Source organism: Oncorhynchus mykiss, chromosome 24, assembly GCF_013265735.2.
Source record: "Oncorhynchus mykiss isolate Arlee chromosome 24, USDA_OmykA_1.1, whole genome shotgun sequence".
NCBI classification, from domain to species: Eukaryota; Metazoa; Chordata; class Actinopteri; order Salmoniformes; family Salmonidae; genus Oncorhynchus; species Oncorhynchus mykiss.
This window is the reverse complement of record NC_048588.1, coordinates 15,042,248-15,063,078: the sequence shown is the minus strand read 5'-3', so window position 1 is coordinate 15,063,078 and position 20,831 is coordinate 15,042,248. Positions and strand designations below refer to the sequence as shown.

Here is a 20,831-nt window from a genome sequence, read left to right as displayed (position 1 = left end):
ATATACAGTCAACTCAGTCGCATATATACAGTCAACTCAGTCGCATATATACAGTCAACTCAGTCGCATCAATACAGTCAACTCAATCCCATCAATACAGTCAACTTAGTCACATCAATACAGTCAACTTAGTCACATCAATACAGTCAACTCAATCCCATCAATACAGTCAACTCAATCCCATCAATACAGTCAACTCAGTCACATCAATACAGTCAACTCAATCCCATCAATACAGTCAACTCAATCCCATCAATACAGTCAACTCAATCCCATCATTAACTAAATCATTCACTTTAGTTTCAACTCGTTGTCTGAGTCAGTCCAAATTCAGTGATAATGTGTTCTCTACCTGGAAATAGACAGAGTCCAAGGTGATGATCTTGGAGGAGGAGAAGAAGGTATCAAAGTCCACCTCTCTCATGGAGCTGGTGACCCCGTCCAGGCTGGTTGGAGCGCTGACCAACCATCGATAGTGGGTCAGCGTGTCATTGATGTGCTCGCTGATGCAGATGGAGCCAGTCTTGTCGTAGTCAGGGTACTTAGGGTTACAAGCCTGAGAGAGGGAGGAGAGAGGAGACCGTGTTTGGGAATGAGGCAAAATATACTGTAATGTGTAGGGAAAATGTGCATTGTTCGTCAACATCACTCATCTTCAATATCAAATTAAATCCTAACTGAATCCTAATTGACATATTCCTAAGCCAAAGAAAAGCCAAAGACTTGGTTTTTTATGCAAATTAAGAGCAGACAGTGAATACAATGATGCCCTGGCCTATGTCCTAAATGGCATCATATTCCCTATATAGTGCACTTCCCTATGGGACTCTGGTCAAAAGTAGGTGCATAAAACAGAGAATAGGGTGCCATTTGGGACGAAACCCTGGACTGGGAGGTTAAAAGCCGTGATAAACCATTCTCCGTACCGTGACACAGACGACGGGGTAGCCTGCCACTGGGGGGGTGTGTCTGGCTCTGGAGGTGTCGTCATACTGCAGTAGGGAGAACACCTGGGGGACGGAGGGGAAGGTGACGTCCGCCATGCTGATGGTCTCCTCTATGTAGATAATGGCCTTATTCATCTGAGGACAGACAGCACATAAACAGATCAAAAAGAAAAGTGTTGTTAATGTATCAGGGGCGACTAACGCAACAACTAAACTTCTCTCTTGTTCTTGTCCCTCAGCTCTCAAGTCGAAGGTAAGTGAAGTGTACTCGTGCACATGCGCAAATACTCTGCGTGACTGCATCGCGCTTATCTGCCATATTCTCCGTTCATCCTGCTACTTGGGTCAACGTCATATTGCTGAGTCTATGTGATGTTATTGTACCAGTCCTCACCTGCGTCTCAGCCACCATGTTCTCATCAGGTTTCAGGTGGACCGTGAAGGCTTCTCTCATCTCTCGGACTCCATCATACAAGATCTCCACCTCGATGTAGTGCTCTGTGTCACCCTCCTTGAACTCAACGTCTGGGGTAAACAACAACATGGCTGTAGGTTAAACAGGAAACATCTATACACTGCAGATACTGACGGGGTTACCTTATCAAGTTGATTATTTATATAGTATTAGGGTCAGGATATTTTCCTAATCAGATCACATTATCAGGAAAAACTCATGGCCTTATTGACGTGAGAGGTTGATGTGTTGTAATATTTCTCACCTTCAGATACAGGATGGTAGTCCTCTCCGGAGGTGGCTGATCCGTCCTTGGTGTGGACGCGGACCACAGAGACCTTGGAGGTGTCTCCTACCCTCAGCACTGGGATCTTCACCATGGACACCTGGCCTGCCCCGCTAGGCTCACTCACGCTGAACTTAGTCTCCCCAAACTTGATGATGGCCTCTGGGGATAACATGGATGAGGGTCACAGAGCCAGACATGGAGCAGTGTGATAGGTGATATGAACTAAACAAGGTGACAGACTAACAGAGTAGAATGAGTTGTGAATGACACACACCAAAACAAGTCAACAGGATGCAGACTAGCAGATCATGAATTTGAGAAAAAAATGTATAAAGTAATGTAATAAGTATCTGTGACTATTATAGAGTGTGCAACTTATTTTATTGTCTCCAGATGAAATTATTCCATCTGTGAGTCAGTCAGTCTTACTGTCTGCGTCATCCATGATCTTGACCAGAGTCTCGTTCTGTTTCCCGATGGACGCTCCGAACGGAGACTCACTGCGGGGCGACCCCAACAGCAGCCTCAGCTCCTCCTCCTCCTCATGCTCCGTGTCATCAACCAGAGACAGAACACACGGCTTCTCCACCTCCCCTGGAGAGAGAGGGGAGAGATAGAGAGACGGAGATGGGAGGAGAAAAAGAGAGAGAGATTGAGATTGAAAGACATTATCAAAAAGGGGTAACCAGTTGTTGAAAAATCTAATGTTTTGAAGGGTTCCAAAATGCACAGAGAAACTATACCCTTTTGGCCTATGAGGTGTTTCTTGTGTCAGTGTGTTTCCTGGTCTTCTACAGTCTTTTACAGAAGAGATTTCAGTGTTACCTGGTAAGAAGGTGATGATGGAAGCGTCCGTGTTGGGTCGTTCGTTGAAGTCCATCATGACCTGAGCGGTGCCCTGTCTGGTGTAACAGCGGACCGTTGACCTGTAACTGATGTCTCCACTACGATACACCACGACTGAGATCTGACCGGAGTTCTCATGCCCCATGTGCATGGCATCACGGAACTGCACCTTGGGCACTGTTAGAGGACAATCACATCAACAAATCATCTACGTTAGATCAAGTGCATCGTGAAACAGTGTTGATCATAACCATGACATAACGCTCATAACTGTCTACAGCTGATCTTATAATGCACTATAAGCCTTTAAAAAGGCTTTATAAATGCTTTGATAAGGACACTTACAGTAACGTGATACCAAAGCTTTAGGTGGCAGCGTTGCTCAATCACCTTTATTGGTGTTGATGTGTTTCAGAGATGCCCTGTTTTGTCAGAGCAAGGTATGATAGGTTTTCAAAACTCCTGAATAAAATACCATTGCTCATATTAATCTATATTAGATCTCATTGATAATTAGACGCATCCTAACAAATCAGATAGGTTCACTCACAGTCAGAAACGTTGTGACTAGGACTGTGTCCCAAATGGCACCCTATTCCCTACATAGTGCACTAATTTTGGCCAGAGCCTATGGACCCAATATCAGCCCGATTCACTCACGGTCGGAGACGGAGTCGTTGATGAGGATGGTGGCCTTCCCCGGTTCTCCCAGGATGCCGTTCATGGGCATGCGGAGGACCAGCTCGAATGTCTCGGTCCCCTCCAGCACCGGCTGACCCAGGTCATCCAGGATGGTCACCCTGAACGTCTGCTGGTTGACCCCCGGGGCAAAGTCCAGGTTACGACTGATCCCTACGTAGTCAACACCGGCTAGAGGAGCGAGAAATGAGAGAGGGATGAGAGGATTAAAGTATTTGATGATATTTTAACACCTGGGGCTGTATGTATCAAGTGTCTCAGAGAAGGAGTGTTGATTTCAGATCAGGTCCTCCCTGTCATGAAATAATCGTATTCATTATGATCTAAAAGACAAAACTGATCCTAGAGCAGCAATCCTACTCTGAGACACTTGATTCACAGTAGTATAATCAGTAGCGGTGAATGTAAATATCACAACATGTTTATCAAATGTTGCTTCCTCTCAACAGTACATAGCAGTGAAGGAGCACTAGGAATCTGTGTGAGGATTAACACTGCAGTAGTGTGAGACATCTGATATCTCCCTAGGCCCCCGGGAGGGTGTAAACATGTTCTTCATCCACTCAGAGATATGAAGAGGCAGGGTGTTGATGGCATGGCCTTTACCCCCATGACTGCTTCCTGTACCGCTGACCTAGGGTGCGTCCCAAATGGCACCCTATTCCCTATATACAGTGCCTTGCGAAAGTATTCGGCCCCCTTGAACTTTGCGACCTTTTGCCACATTTCAGGCTTCAAACATAAAGATATAAAACTGTATTTTTTTGTGAAGAATCAACAACAAGTGGGACACAATCATGAAGTGGAACGACATTTATTGGATATTTCAAACTTTTTTAACAAATCAAAAACTGAAAAATTGGGCGTGCAAAATTATTCAGCCCCTTTACTTTCAGTGCAGCAAACTCTCCAGAAGTTCAGTGAGGATCTCTGAATGATCCTATGTTGACCTAAATGACTAATGATGATAAATACAATCCACCTGTGTGTAATCAAGTCTCCGTATAAATGCACCTGCACTGTGATAGTCTCAGAGGTCCGTTAAAAGCGCAGAGAGCATCACGATGAACAAGGAACACACCAGGCAGGTCCGAGATACTGTTGTGAAGAAGTTTAAAGCCGGATTTGGATACAAAAAGATTTCCCAAGCTTTAAACATCCCAAGGAGCACTGTGCAAGCGATAATATTGAAATGGAAGGAGTATCAGACCACTGCAAATCTACCAAGACCTGGCCGTCCCTCTAAACTTTCAGCTCATACAAGGAGAAGACTGATCAGAGATGCAGCCAAGAGGCCCATGATCACTCTGGATGAACTGCAGAGATCTACAGCTGAGGTGGGAGACTCTGTCCATAGGACAACAATCAGTCGTATATTGCACAAATCTGGCCTTTATGGAAGAGTGGCAAGAAGAAAGCCATTTCTTAAAGATATCCATAAAAAGTGTCGTTTAAAGTTTGCCACAAGCCACCTGGGAGACACACCAAACATGTGGAAGAAGGTGCTCTGGTCAGATGAAACCAAAATTGAACTTTTTGGCAACAATGCAAAACGTTATGTTTGGCGTAAAAGCAACACAGCTCATCACACTGAACACACCATCCCCACTGTCAAACATGGTGGTGGCAGCATCATGGTTTGGGCCTGCTTTTCTTCAGCAGGGACAGGGAAGATGGTTAAAATTGATGGGAAGATGGATGGAGCCAAATACAGGACCATTCTGGAAGAAAACCTGATGGAGTCTGCAAAAGACCTGAGACTGGGACGGAGATTTGTCTTCCAACAAGACAATGATCCAAAACATAAAGCAAAATCTACAATGGAATGGTTCAAAAATAAACATATCCAGGTGTTAGAATGGCCAAGTCAAAGTCCAGACCTGAATCCAATCGAGAATCTGTGGAAAGAACTGAAAACTGCTGTTCACAAATGCTCTCCATCCAACCTCACTGAGTGCGAGCTGTTTTGCAAGGAGGAATGGGAAAAAATTTCAGTCTCTCGATGTGCAAAACTGATAGAGACATACCCCAAGCGACTTACAGCTGTAATCGCAGCAAAAGGTGGCGCTACAAAGTATTAACTTAAGGGGGCTGAATAATTTTGCACAACCAATTTTTCAGTTTTTGATTTGTTAAAAAAGTTTGAAATATCCAATAAATGTCGTTCCACTTCATGATTGTGTCCCACTTGTTGTTGATTCTTCACAAAAAAATACAGTTTTATATCTTTATGTTTGAAGCCTGAAATGTGGCAAAAGGTCGCAAAGTTCAAGGGGGCCGAATACTTTCGCAAGGCACTGTATATACTTTTTGACCCGGATCAAAAGTAGTGACCTATATAGAAAACATTCAGGACCAACCCTGCTATGGACATCTGACCCACAGACCCAGCTATGTGTTTCTGAACCAGCGTTGTGTGTACCTTCGCTTGGGACTGTATTATAAAGCTACTTGTCTGCTTGGGACTGTATTATAAAGCTACTTGTCTGCTTGGGACTGTATTATAAAGCTACTTGTCTGCTTGGGACTGTATTATAAAGCTACTTGTCTGCTTGGGACTGTATTATAAAGCTACTTGTCTGCTTGGGACTGTATTATAAAGCTACTTGTCTGCTTAGGACTGTATTATAAAGCTACTTGTCTGCTTGGGACGGCATTACCACTTAATCTCAACAGATTAGATAGGATAGAAACAATATTTTGCTGCGGGCAGGAGAAGAGAGAATTAAGGAGTGAGAGGGAGTAAGAGAGATAGTGGGGAGGGAGGGAGAGAGAAAGGGGGAGGGAGGGAGGAGGTGAAAGAGGAGTGAGGGGAAGGAGGAGTGCTCGGGGGCAGGTGATATGAGGAAGGCTGCAGGCAGGGAGAAGGTTTTACTTTCAGGAGCTATATATACAGTATAGTCTCTCTATCCAGACTTAAACACCAGAGTGTGAGGGATTCAGTCTACATTCCTCTGTCTTCACTCAATCCAGCTTTATCACCAACATTGTTCCCAACCCTGTCCCTCCCAGCCCTGTAGGCCTACCCTCCTCTGTACCTTCCAACCCTGTCCCTCCCAACCCTGTAGGCCTACCCTCCTCTGTACCTTCCAACCCTGTCCCTCCCAACTCTGTAGGCCTACCCTCCTCTGTACCTTCCAACCCTGTCCCTCCCAACCCTGTAGGCCTACCCTCCTCTGTACCTTCCAACCCTGTCCCTCCCAACCCTGTAGGCCTACCCTCCTCTGTACCTTCCAACCCTGTCCCTCCCAACCCTGTAGGCCTACCCTCCTCTGTACCTTCCAACAGCTACCAGACTGGGGTTGCGTACCAAATGGCGCCCTATCCGCTATGGGTCCTGGTCAATAGCAGTGCACTACAAAAGGAATAGGGTAACTATAGGATGCAGCTGGGGCTGAGCAGAGCCCTTCCCCTCTCCACTAATGTTTACATTCAGAGGTCATATAACATCCCAACACATCCAGCCTGTGATGCTCTGGGCGTTCTCTCTACTTCCACAACACCAGAGTGACAGTCAGACAGACTAACCCTGAGGTGGACTCTGGGCGTTCCCTCTACTTCCACAACACCAGAGTGACAGTCAGACAGACTAACCCTGAGGTGGACTCTGGGCGTTCTCTCTACTTCCACAACACCAGAGTGACAGTCAGACAGACTAACCCTGAGGTGGACTCTGGTCGTTCTCTCTACTTCCACAACAACAGAGTGACAGTCAGACAGACTAACCCTGAGGTGGACTCTGGTCGTTCTCTCTACTTCCACAACACCAGAGTGACAGTCAGACAGACTAACCCTGAGGTGGACTCTGGGCGTTCTCTCTACTTCCACAACAACAGAGTGACAGTCAGACAGACTAACCCTGAGGAGGACTCTGGTCGTTCTCTCTACTTCCACAACAACAGAGTGACAGTCAGACAGACTAACCCTGAGGTGGACTCTGGGCGTTCTCTCTACTTCCACAACACCAGAGTGACAGTCAGACAGACTAACCCTGAGGTGGACTCTGGGCGTTCTCTCTACTTCCACAACAACAGAGTGACAGTCAGACAGACTAACCCTGAGGAGGACTCTGGTCGTTCTCTCTACTTCCACAACAACAGAGTGACAGACATACAGACTAACCCTGAGGAGGACTCTGGTCGTTCTCTCTACTTCCACAACACCAGAGTGACAGTCAGACAGACTAACCCTGAGGTGGACTCTGGGCGTTCTCTCTACTTCCACAACAACAGAGTGACAGACATACAGACTAACCCTGAGGTGGACTCTGGGCGTTCTCTCTACTTCCACAACAACAGAGTGACAGTCAGACAGACTAACCCTGAGGTGGACTCTGGGCGTTCTCTCTACTTCCACAACAACAGAGTGACAGACATACAGACTAACCCTGAGGTGGACTCTGGTCGTTCTCTCTACTTCCACAACACCAGAGTGACAGTCAGACAGACTAACCCTGAGGTGGACTCTGGTCGTTCTCTCTACTTCCACAACAACAGAGTGACAGACATACAGACTAACCCTGAGGAGGACTCTGGTCGTTCTCTCTACTTCCACAACAACAGAGTGACAGACATACAGACTAACCCTGAGGAGGACTCTGGTCGTTCTCTCTACTTCCACAACAACAGAGTGACAGTCAGACAGACTAACCCTGAGGTGGACTCTGGTCGTTCTCTCTACTTCCACAACACCAGAGTGACAGTCAGACAGACTAACCCTGAGGAGGACTCTGGTCGTTCTCTCTACTTCCACAACAACAGAGTGACAGTCAGACAGACTAACCCTGAGGTGGACTCTGGGCGTTCTCTCTACTTCCACAACACCAGAGTGACAGTCAGACAGACTAACCCTGAGGTGGACTCTGGGCGTTCTCTCTACTTCCACAACAACAGAGTGACAGTCAGACAGACTAACCCTGAGGAGGACTCTGGTCGTTCTCTCTACTTCCACAACAACAGAGTGACAGACATACAGACTAACCCTGAGGAGGACTCTGGTCGTTCTCTCTACTTCCACAACACCAGAGTGACAGTCAGACAGACTAACCCTGAGGTGGACTCTGGGCGTTCTCTCTACTTCCACAACAACAGAGTGACAGACATACAGACTAACCCTGAGGTGGACTCTGGGCGTTCTCTCTACTTCCACAACAACAGAGTGACAGTCAGACAGACTAACCCTGAGGTGGACTCTGGGCGTTCTCTCTACTTCCACAACAACAGAGTGACAGACATACAGACTAACCCTGAGGTGGACTCTGGTCGTTCTCTCTACTTCCACAACACCAGAGTGACAGTCAGACAGACTAACCCTGAGGTGGACTCTGGTCGTTCTCTCTACTTCCACAACAACAGAGTGACAGACATACAGACTAACCCTGAGGAGGACTCTGGTCGTTCTCTCTACTTCCACAACAACAGAGTGACAGACATACAGACTAACCCTGAGGAGGACTCTGGTCGTTCTCTCTACTTCCACAACAACAGAGTGACAGTCAGACAGACTAACCCTGAGGTGGACTCTGGTCGTTCTCTCTACTTCCACAACACCAGAGTGACAGTCAGACAGACTAACCCTGAGGTGGACTCTGGTCGTTCTCTCTACTTCCACAACAACAGAGTGACAGACATACAGACTAACCCTGAGGAGGACTCTGGGCGTTCTCTCTACTTCCACAACACCAGAGTGACAGTCAGACAGACTAACCCTGAGGTGGACTCTGGTCGTTCTCTCTACTTCCACAACAACAGAGTGACAGACATACAGACTAACCCTGAGGTGGACTCTGGTCGTTCTCTCTACTTCCACAACACCAGAGTGACAGACATACAGACTAACCCTGAGGTGGACTCTGGTCGTTCTCTCTACTTCCACAACACCAGAGTGACAGACATACAGACTAACCCTGAGGAGGACTCTGGGCGTTCTCTCTACTTCCACAACACCAGAGTGACAGACATACAGACTAACCCTGAGGAGGACTCTGGGCGTTCTCTCTACTTCCACAACAACAGAGTGACAGACAGACAGACTAACCCTGAGGTGGACTCTGGTCGTTCTCTCTACTTCCACAACAACAGAGTGACAGTCAGACAGACTAACCCTGAGGTGGACTCTGGTCGTTCTCTCTACTTCCACAACAACAGAGTGACAGTCAGACAGACTAACCCTGAGGTGGACTCTGGGCGTTCTCTCTACTTCCCCAACAACAGAGTGACAGTCAGACAGACTAACCCTGAGGAGGACTAAAGCATATTGTTCCACCTGGTTAACCTTCCCTAAGCTCTATATGACTCTTTAAACACAGCGGTAAAGCCAGTGTGCTGTAACACAAATACATTGTATTGTAGTACAGTACCCTGTGTGAGAGCAGTGTGTTGTATTGTAGGGACAGGGACTGGAGCACCTACCTTCAGCAGACAGTGTACTGTCATAGACATTCAGTGTGCTGTGTTGTTGCGTTTTTTAAGGGGTGGATCAGCTTTAATATTGCAGAAAGATTGTTGCTTCCATCAATGTAATTTTCTGCATAATTTCCAATACCCCATATATTTTATGGCTAAAAATATATATACATATACAGTTGAAGTCGTAAGTTAACATACACTTAGGTTGGAATCATTAAAACTCGTTTTTCAACCACTCCACAAATGTCTTGTTAACAAACTATAGTTTTGGCAAGTCGGTTAGAACATCTACTTTGTGCATGACAAGTAATTTTTCCAACAATTGTTTACAGACAGATTATTTCACTTATAATTCACTGTATCACAATTCCAGTGGGTCAGAAGTTTACAAACACTAAGTTGACTGAAAATTCCAGAAAATTATGTCATGGCTTTAGAAGCTTCTGATAGGCGAATTTACATAATTTGAGTCAATTGGAGGTGTATCTTGGTTGGAGGAGCCCTTGGTTTTCTATGGTGTAGTAGGTCAGGGCATGACTAGGGGGTAATCTAGTATATTTATTTCTATGTTGGTGTGCTTGGTATGGTTCCCAATTAGAGGCAGCTAGAAATCGTTGCCTCTAATTGGGGATCATATTTAGGTAGCCTTTTTCCCACCTGTGTTTTGTGGGATATTGTTTTGAGTTTGTGCATGTGGCACCTCTGATGTCACGGTTAGTCTTTTTGTTTGGAAGTTTCGCGTAAATAATTATGTGGAACTTTAATCACGCTGCGCCTTGGTCTGTCTCTCCACACAACCGTGACAATACCTGTGGATGTATTTCAAGGCCTACCTTCAAAATCAGTGCCTCTTTGCTTGATATCGTCGGAAAAGCTAAAGAAATCAGCCTAGACGTCAGACAAATATTTGTAGACCTCCACAAGTCTGGTTCATCCTTGGGAGCAATTTCCAAATGTCTGATGGTACCATGTTCATCTGTATAAACAATAGTACACAAGTATAAACACCATGGGAACACGCAGCCGTCATACCGCTCAGGAAGGAGACACGTTCAGTCTCCTAGAGATGAACATACTTTGGTGCGAAAAGTGCAAATCAATCCCAGAATAACAGCAAAGGACCTTGTGAAGATGCTGGAGGAAACAGGTATGAAAGTATCTATATCCACAGTAAAAACGAGTCCTATATCGACACAACCTGAAAGGCCGCTCAGCAAGGAAGAAGCCACTGCTCCAAAACCACCATAACAAAGCCAGACTATGGTTTGCAACTGCACATGGGGTCAAATATCGTACTTTTTGGAGAAATGTCCTCTGGTCTGATGAAACCAAAATAGAACTGTTTTGCCATAATGACCATCATTATGTTCGGAGGAAAAAGGGGGAGGCTTGCAAGCCGAAGAACACCATCCCAACCGTGAAGCACGGCGATGGCAGCATCATGTTGTGGAGGTGTTTTGCTGCAGGAGGGACTGGTGCACTTCACAAAATAGATGGCTTCATGAGGGAGGAAAAACATGTGAATATATTGAAGCAACATCTCAAGACATCAGTCAGGAAGATAAAGCTTGGTCGCAAATGGGTCTTCCAAATGTACAATGACCCCAAGCATACTTCCAAAGTTGTGGCAAAATGGCTTAAGGATATCAAAGTCAAGGTATTGGAGTGGCCATCACAAAGCCATGATCTCAATCCTATAGAAGATTTGTGGGCAGAACTGAAAAAGTGTGTGCGAGCAAGGAGGCCTACAAACCTGACTCAGTTACACCAGCTCTGTCAGAAGGAATGGGCCAAAATGCACCCAACTTATTGTGGGAAGCTTGTGGAAGGCTACCCGAAACGTTTGACCCAAGTTAAACAATTTAAAAGGCAATGCTACCAAATACTAATTGAGTGTATGTAAACTTCTGACCCACTGGGAATGTGATGAAAGAAAAAAAAGCTGAAATAAATCATTCTCCCTACTATTATTCTGACATTTCACATTCTTAAAATAAAGTGGTGATCCTAACTGACCTAAGACAGGGATCACCACTTCATTTTAAGAATGACATTTCACAATCAGAAGCTTCTAAAGCCACAACATAATTTTCTGGAATTTTCCAAGCTGTTTAAAGGCACAGTGAACTTAGTGTTCACTTAGTGATACAGTGAATTATAAGTGAAATAATCTGTCTGTAAACAATTGTTGGAACAATTACTTGTGTCATGCACAAAGTAGATGTCCTAATTGACTTGCCAAAACTATAGTTTGTTAACAAGAAATTTGTGGAGTGGTTGAAAAACGAGTTTTAATGATTCCAACCTAAGTGTATGTAAACTTCCGACTTCAACTGTCATACACGCATACACACACACACACACACACACACACACACACACACACACACACACACACATTTGCAAATTATGGTGGAAAATAAGTATTTGGTCAATAACAAAAGTTTCTCAATACTTTGTTATATACCCTTTGTTGGAAATGACAGAGGTCAAACGTTTTCTGTAAGTCTTCACAAGGTTTTCACACACTGTTGCTGGTATTTTGGCCCATTCCTCCATGCAGATCTCCTCTAGAGCAGTGATGTTTTGGGGCTGTTGCTGGGCAACACAGACTTTCAACCCTCCAAAGATTTTCTATGGGGTTGAGATCTGGAGACTGGCTAGGCCACTCCAGGACCTTGAAATGCTTCTTACTAAGCCACTCCTTCGTTGCCCGGGCGGTGCGTTTGGGATCATTGTCATGCTGAAAGACCCCGCCACGTTTCATCTTCAATGCCCTTGCTGATGGAAGGAGGTTTTCACTCAAAATCTCACGATACATGGCCCCATTCATTCTTTCCTTTACACGGATCAGTCGTCCTGGTCCCTTTGCAGAAAACAGCCCCAAAACATGATGTTTCCACCCCCATGCTTCACAGTAGGTATGGTGTTCTTTGGATGCAACTCCGCATTCTTTGTCCTCCAAACACAGCGAGTTGAGTTTTTACCAAAAAGTTATATTTGGTTTCATCTGACCATATGACATTCTCCCAATCTTCTTCTGGATCATCCAAATGCTCTCTAGCAAACTTCAGACGGACCTGGACATGTACTGGCTTAAGCAGGGGGACACGTCTGGCACTGCAGGATTTGAGTCCCTGGCGGCGTAGTGTGTTACTGATGGTAGGCTTTGTTACTTTGGTCCCAGCTCTCTGCAGGTCATTCACTAGGTCCCCCCGTGTAGTTCTGGGATTTTTGCTCACCGTTCTTGTGATCATTTTGACCCCACGGGGTGAGATCTTGCATGGAGCCCCAGATCGAGGGAGATTATCAGTGGTCTTGTATGTCTTCCATTTCCTAATAATTGCTCTCACAGTTGATTTCTTCAAACCAAGCTGCTTACCTATTGCAGATTCAGTCTTCCCAGCCTGGTGCAGGTCTCCAATTTTGTTTCTGGTGTCCTTTGACAGCTCTTTGGTCTTGGCTATAGTGGAGTTTGGAGTGTGACTGTTTGAGGTTGTGGACAGGTGTCTTTTATACTGATAACAAGTTCAAACAGATGCCATTAATACAGGTAACGAGTGGAGGACAGAGGAGCCTCTTAAAGAAGAAGTTACAGGTCTGTGAGAGCCAGAAATCTTGCTTGTTTGTAGGTGACCAAATACTTATTTTCCACCATAATTTGCAAATAAATTCATTAAAAATCCTACAATGTGATTTTCTGGATTTCTTTTTCTAATTTTGTCTGTCATAGTTGAAGTACCTATGATGAAAATCGCAGGCCTCTCATCTTTTTAAGTGGGAGAACTTGCACAATTGGTGGCTGACTAAATACTTTTTTGCCCCACTGTATATACATACTTTTTTGAATATACCTTTATTTTCCCCCGCAAACCCTACCACCCCTCCTCCAATTGGAGTAAACTAATAAACAATAACACTTAGGCTTCTACTTTCAGTTTATAAATATTATACACATTTTACAGACAATCTATTTTACAACAGTTATATTTTGTTTGTTTTTAGTCCTTCCTCTATTTCTGATATCCATCCAGTTTAATTTCTATCTGTAATGGTGCTCGTTCACAACATTTCTGAACCTATATACATTTTACAGACCCTGTACATTTTACATTGGTTATCTTGTTGTTATTAGTCCCACCCTTCAGCTCCATTCAACCCCTCCCATCTATCTCTTAACACCATCCATATTACATTTATATTTGCTATATATTATTCAACTGTGCTGTGATGCTTCACAAAAGTACTGAACCTTTCTATAGCTCTTTCTCATAGCTTCTACAGATTGTAAATTAAAGGTAAACATTTTTGCTAAAATAATTATTATATTATTGATTGATTGACTAGGACTTTTCAAATCACCCAGTATTGCTAGGTAAATTAGTTATAGGTAAATGTTGCAATTCTTCAGCCATTCCTGGACCTGTGACCAAAAACGAGCTACGTATGGACAGTACCAAAATAAATGATCTAATGACTGTATTGTCTCTACCTTCAGCAGAGACAGGGTCTGTTTTCCTGGAGCGTACAGTGACCGTGGCTGTTTTAGAGAGGTCAGTGCCTGTCCTATACACCTTGACCTCCACATAGCCATCACTCTCATCCACACGGTAGTCTGTGTCTCCGAAGTAGAATCCTGGAGCTGTGGAGGAGAGGAAACACAGGAAGATGCCGTACATCAGGATCTTGTTTGAGTCAGTTTCACAGCTGGAAACCGTCTGATGTAACTTTTGAGTTGAATTTGTAATAACCCACATTTCAAATACAGTTACTTCTGACGACATAGCTAAATGACTGCACATTGAGCCACTAGCCGGCACTAAACTCAACACTAGTCATTTCCAGCACTTATAGTCCCTGCATTACAGTATGGTACATTTGAGGGGATGTTATTACAGAATATAAATGTAAAGACTAGAAGCCTGAAGGCATCCCTCTATTTCCGTGTCTGGTTGAAAGGAGTGCAGTGTAGTCGACTGTGGTAGAGGAGTGTATGTGTGTGTGTGTGTGTGTGTGTGTACACAGAGGAGTTGGAGGATTCCAGGCCCGCCTGTCTGCAATTAGTACTTTCCTGAGCCCAGATTCCGCTGCAGTCAATCTCCCCCACACTGTTCTGTTCCTCTGACTCTCTCTCACCCTCTTCTTCTCGCTCTCTTTGTTCCTCTTTCCCTCTCTGTACTTTGCGTGCTGTGAACTGGGCTGTCTCCTGGGAAGTTTCTGTCAACTAACATCACAGCTGACTCAAAAAACCAGAAACACAGGGAGGGTGTTGATTGAGTGTAACGGCCCTCACAGTAAGAGCGGGACCCTGGGCTCATTTACTGTATGTTCTGGGAAAATAAACAACTTTGAGGTAAAATTGGAGTGGCAGTTGTTGGCTCTGAATTATTTCAATGAGGGCTTTACTCATTTTGTGTGTGTGTGAAAATGGATCAAACCAACCCTTCTCTCCAGACTACTGAACAGCAGAAGCCTGGTCCATCACAGAGGAACTGGAGTTATACACTACCATTCAAAAGTTTGGGGTCAAAATGTCTTTGTTTTTGAAAGAAACACTTTTTTTTGTCCATTAAAATAACATCAAATTGATAAGAAATACAGTGTAGACATTGTTAATGTAAATGACTATTGTAGCTGGAAACGGACGATAATTAATGTAATATCTACTTAGGCTTACAGATGCCCATTATCAGCAACCATCACTCCTGTGTTCCAATGGCACGTTGTGTTAGCTAATCCAAGTTTATCATTTTAAAAGTCTAATTGATCATTAGAAACCCCTTTTGAAATGAAGCCAGCACATCTGAAAACTGTTGTTCTGATTAAAGAAGCAATAAAACTGGCCTTCTTTAGACTAGTAGAGTATCTGGAGCATCAGCATTTGTGGGTTCGATTACAGGCTCAAAATGGCCAGAAACAAAGAACTTTCTTCTGAAATTCGTCAGCCTATTCTTGTTCTGAGAAATGAAGGCTATTCCATGCGAGAAATTGCCAAGAAACTGAAGATCTGGTACAACGCTGTGTACTACTCCCTTCACAGAACAGCGCAAACTGGCCCTAACCAAAATAGAAAGATGAGTGGAAGGCCCCGGTGCACAACTGAGCAAGAGGACAAGTACATTAGAGTGTCTAGTTTGAGAAACAGACACCTCACAAGTACTCAACTGGCAGCTTCATTAAATAGTACACGCAAAACACCAGTCTCAACTTTAACAGTGAAGATGCAACTCAGGGATGCTGGCCTTTTAGGCATAGTTCCTCTGTCCAGTGTCTGTGTTCTTTTGCTCATCTTAATATTTTCTTTCTATTGGCCAGTCTGAGATATGGCTTTTTCTTTGCAACTCTGCCTAGAAGGCCAGCATCCCGGAGTCGCCTCTTCACTGTTGACGTCAAGACTGGTGTTTTGCGGGTACTATTTAATGAAGCTGCTAGGTTCTGTCCCAAATGGAACCATATGTCCTATATAGCACACTATTTTTGACCAGAGAGAGGCCAAAGAAGTGCCCTACACAGGACGGCATTTCAGCCACAGTGAATTCATGAATGAATTCAATGGTGGTGATATCCCCACAGGCATATACCCTGTTTCCATGACGATGATGATCACACATTTAGGCTGTTAGTTAGCTGGGTTTCTCATCTCAAAGTGACACAGATAAATAGGAAGATAGGAGAGGAGGAGAGCAGAGAGAGGAGGAGAAGAGGCTAACACTGACTGAAAAATAGCTCTGCATAGAACTAATCTGTCCATCTGATAAAACAATACTGTAGCAGTACTGTAATAGCACTGTAGTAACTAAAGTTTTTTTTATTTTTATTTATTTATTTTACCTTTATTTAACCAGGTAGGCAAGTTGAGAACAAGTTCTCATTTACAATTGCGACCTGGCCAAGATAAAGCATAGCAGTTCGACAGATACAACAACACAGAGTTACACATGGAGTAAAACAAACATACAGTCGATAATAAAGTATAAACAAGTCTATATACAATGTGAGCAAATGAGGTGAGAAGGGAGGTAAAGGCAAAAAAAGGCCTTGGTGGCAAGGTAAATACAATATAGCAAGTAAAACACTGGAATGGTAGTTTTGCAATGGAAGAATGTGCAAAGTAGAAATAAAAATAATGGGGTGCAAAGGAGCAAAATAAATAAATAAATTAAATACAGTTGGGAAAGAGGTAGTTGATAGGGCTAAATTATATGTGGGCTATGTACAGGTGCAGTAATCTGTGAGCTGCTCTGACAGTTGGTGCTTAAAGCTAGTGAGGGAGATAAGTGTTTCCAGTTTCAGAGATTTTTGTAGTTCGTTCCAGTCATTGGCAGCAGAGAACTGGAAAGAGAGGCGGCCAAAGAAAGAATTGGTTTTGGGGGTGACTAGAGAGATATACCTGCTGGAGCGTGTGCTACAGGTGGGAGATGCTATGGTGACCAGCGAGCTGAGATAAGGGGGGACTTTACCTAGCAGGGTCTTGTAGATGACATGGAGCCAGTGGGTTTGGCGACGAGTATGAAGCGAGGGCCAGTACTCCTTTTATCTGATGCATTGACTTAATATAAATAAACACTGCAAGAGGAAATTATACATGAAGAGCTTTTCAAAGCATGTGAAATAATACGGTGTGAAGCAAAATGACTGATATCCATGTTTATCAGACAGGCTGATATCCATGTTTCTCAGACAGGCTGATATCTATGTTTCTCAGACAGACTGATATCCATGTTTCTCAGACAGGCTGATATCTATGTTTCTCAGACAGGCTGATATCTATGTTTCTCAGACAGGCTGATATCTATGTTTCTCAGACAGGCTTCTCAGACAGGCTGATATATATGTTTCTCAGACAGGCTGATATCTATGTTTCTCAGACAGGCTGATATCTATGTTTCCCAGACAGGCTGATATCTATGTTTCTCAGACAGGCTGATATCTATGTTTCTCAGACAGACTGATATCTATGTTTCTCAGACAGGCTGATATCTATGTTTCTCAGACAGGCTGATATCTACGTTTCTCAGACAGGCTGATATCTATGTTTCTCAGACAGGCTGATATCTATGTTTCTCAGACAGGCTGATATCTATGTTTCTCAGACAGGCTGATATCTATGTTTCTCAGACAGGCTGATATCTATGTTTCTCAGACAGGCTGATATCTATGTTTCTCAGACAGGCTGATATCTATGTTTCTCAGACAGGCTGATATCTATGTTTCTCAGACCGGCTGATATTTATGTTTCTCAGACAGGCTGATATCTATGTTTCTCAGACAGGCTGATATCTATGTTTCTCAGACAGGCTGATATCTATGTTTCTCAGACAGGCTGATATCTATGTTTCTCAGACAGGCTGATATCTATGTTTCTCAGACCGGCTGATATTTATGTTTATCAGACAGGCTGATATCTATGTTTCTCAGACAGGCTGATATCTATGTTTCTCAGACAGGCTGATATCCATGTTTCTCAGACAGACTGATATCTATGTTTATCAGACAGGCTGATATCTATGTTTATCAGACAGGCTGATATCTATTTTTATCAGACAGGCTGATATCTATGTTTATCAGACAGGCTGATATCTATGTTTATCAAACAGGCTGATATCTATGTTTATCAGACAGGCTGATATCTATGTTTCTCAGACAGGCTGATATCTATGTTTATCAAACAGGCTGATATCTATGTTTCTCAGACAGGCTGATATCTATGTTTCTCAGACAGGCTGATATCTATGTTTCTCAGACAGGCTGATATCTATGTTTCTCAGACAGGCTGATATCTATGTTTCTCAAACAGGCTGATATCTATGTTTATCAGACAGGCTGATATCTATGTTTCTCAGACAGGCTGATATCTATGTTTCTCAGACAGGCTGATATCCATGTTTCTCAGACAGACTGATATCTATGTTTATCAGACAGGCTGATATCTATGTTTATCAGACAGGCTGATATCTATGTTTATCAGACAGGCTGATATCTATGTTTATCAGACAGGCTGATATCTATGTTTATCAAACAGGCTGATATCTATGTTTATCAGACAGGCTGATATCTGTTTATCAGACAGGTGTAAAGAGATGTAAATGATTTATCTTCTAACACCTTATGTACTTATCTTGGACTCAAAGAATACCATAACACTTTTCAAGGATTGGATATCATCAACTCATTGTATTAGTCAGTTAGACAAGCAGAAGGAAAACTGTTAATGTAGACAAAGCCTGAAGATTGGTAGTTGAAGGCATTGTTGTCAGGTATGAAAGTGCTTTGAATTGGTAAAAGGCTTACAGGGTGCACACACAGGACAAATACACCTGTCCTCCTTTATCTAGGTCGAGAACAAACCTAGACAAAAGATATGTCACAAATGGCACCCTCTCCCTTATATAGTGCACTACTTTTGACGGGCTCTGGTCAGAAGAAGTGCACCATATAGAGAATAGGGCTCCATTTGGGATGCTACAAAGTGCGTGTGTGAGTCGAGATCAAACCTAGACAAAGAGTGTGCAGTGTCATGGTTTATGCAGCTGCCAGTGTCTTTCCCAAAAGACAAATCAAACAAGGCAGGCTTTAGACTGTCTCAGCTCATTCTCCACGCTACTGCGGTAATCAGATCTGTGTGTGTGCGAGAGTGTGCGCCGAGTCCCAGACTTGCAGCTGTAGTAATCAGATAAGGTTGGTTTGTACAGCAGACAAACACCATCTCCACCGGGGAGAGGTGTGGTATGGAGCCACCGGGGAGAGGTGTGGTATGGAGCCACCGGGGAGAGGTGTGGTATGGAGCCACCGGGGAGAGGTGTGGTATGGCGTGGGACAGTAAAACATGAGAATGCTTGTAGAGCAGAATTACAGTCTTGTATTTATGCAGTGCTGTTACTGGTCTGTAAATCTCCAAAAACACTCTAAGGTCTGTAAGGTATGATTATGGTTCTGGTGAGAGTGGGACGGGTCTGGGTCCTGGACGAGGATGAGAGGAGAAAAGAGTAGTGGGTTGACCCTAAACCCTGTTATTACCTCCCTGGACCCATCTGGACTCACCCGGATTCACCTGGATTCCAGGTCACACTGATAGCAACAGATGTGCTGCAGAATTTTAGGGAGAGGTAGCGTAGTGTTAACTATAGTGTTAACTGTAGTGTTAACTGTAGTGTTACAATTACAACTACACCTGCATGTTCAGCAAGCTCTACAGTAGGTCAGTATCATTTCTGTATTCCAATAAAACCTACCACCCGTCTGTTAAACACATGATCCTAGTAAATAATGATTATAATCAGGCAGGGAAAGGCAGCTCCGGTCCTTGGGGGCCTGAGTGAAATTTTGTTCTGTTCAGCGTTTTAAACCTGGGAAACAAACCAGGTGTATGTACACCATGAGCGATCATATTGCTGGCAATAAAAAATGAAAAGCAGTAGACATCAAGTACCTGAGTTGCCCTTTACTGACTGAGATCATATACAGTCTACACACGGTACCGATAATACATTTTTAGTTGGGTTGTATCTCTGGTTGTGTTTGGTTAGAAGAGACACTGGCTGCATCTCCTGAATATCCAGCTCTAATGTACATCCTTTTCTCTGTGGAAGTGAAAGGGCTGGGAGTGGAATTCAGGCAGGGGGGAAAACAGTTACCTCCTAAGGCCCCTGACTCTTTAATGGGACCGGGTCAGCCCACCCTGGAGAGGCACAGCAGGACAAAGGACCCTCACTGGTAGGGACAGGTGCTACACATAAATGCACATACCATGCCAAAAGACCGCCACTTCTACAGCACAAAACACAGGGGAGAAAGGCTGATTCCACGCTCCGCCTGTACTGCCTGAGTATCTGTGTCATGTGTGGAGGAAAGGAAGCAGGATTACATGCTTATAATCCCTGGTAATGTATAGTACACTACTTTTGATTAGGCTCCATAGGGAACAGGGTATCATTTGGAATGTACCCAGGGTCTGGGAGAACAACAGTCAGTAATATCAATGATTGATTTATTTCTTAACTCTGATTTGACAGCTATTCTTTTCATTGTGAGTTAACTGTGTATTAATGTTTAGATAGCGGGTCAAGGATGTTTGAGAGGCCGGTAGGAAGGTAAACAGGGGAGACAGATTTCCTATAAGCCCTGAGATGAGATTAGCTAACTGGGTTTTCAGCGGACGTGAAGTGTTCTCAGAGGAACTGGGTTGAAGG

The 20,831-nt window shown here is 43.9% G+C and overlaps 1 protein-coding gene across 2 annotated transcripts in view; it reads right to left on the bottom strand.

Moving 5' to 3' along the window:
• frem2b (FRAS1 related extracellular matrix 2b) overlaps positions 1-20,831 on the bottom strand; it is a 110,825-nt gene that overhangs the window by 19,322 nt on the left and 70,672 nt on the right. For both annotated transcript variants that reach the window (XM_036961304.1, XM_036961305.1), the window contains exons 9-16: positions 14,135-14,284; positions 3,197-3,406; positions 2,516-2,713; positions 2,120-2,284; positions 1,667-1,849; positions 1,342-1,472; positions 927-1,082; positions 353-556 (exon numbers count right to left, since the gene is read on the bottom strand). In XM_036961304.1, the coding sequence (XP_036817199.1) occupies positions 353-556; positions 927-1,082; positions 1,342-1,472; positions 1,667-1,849; positions 2,120-2,284; positions 2,516-2,713; positions 3,197-3,406; positions 14,135-14,284 (1,397 nt within the window). The remainder of the gene's footprint in view (positions 1-352; positions 557-926; positions 1,083-1,341; positions 1,473-1,666; positions 1,850-2,119; positions 2,285-2,515; positions 2,714-3,196; positions 3,407-14,134; positions 14,285-20,831) is intronic.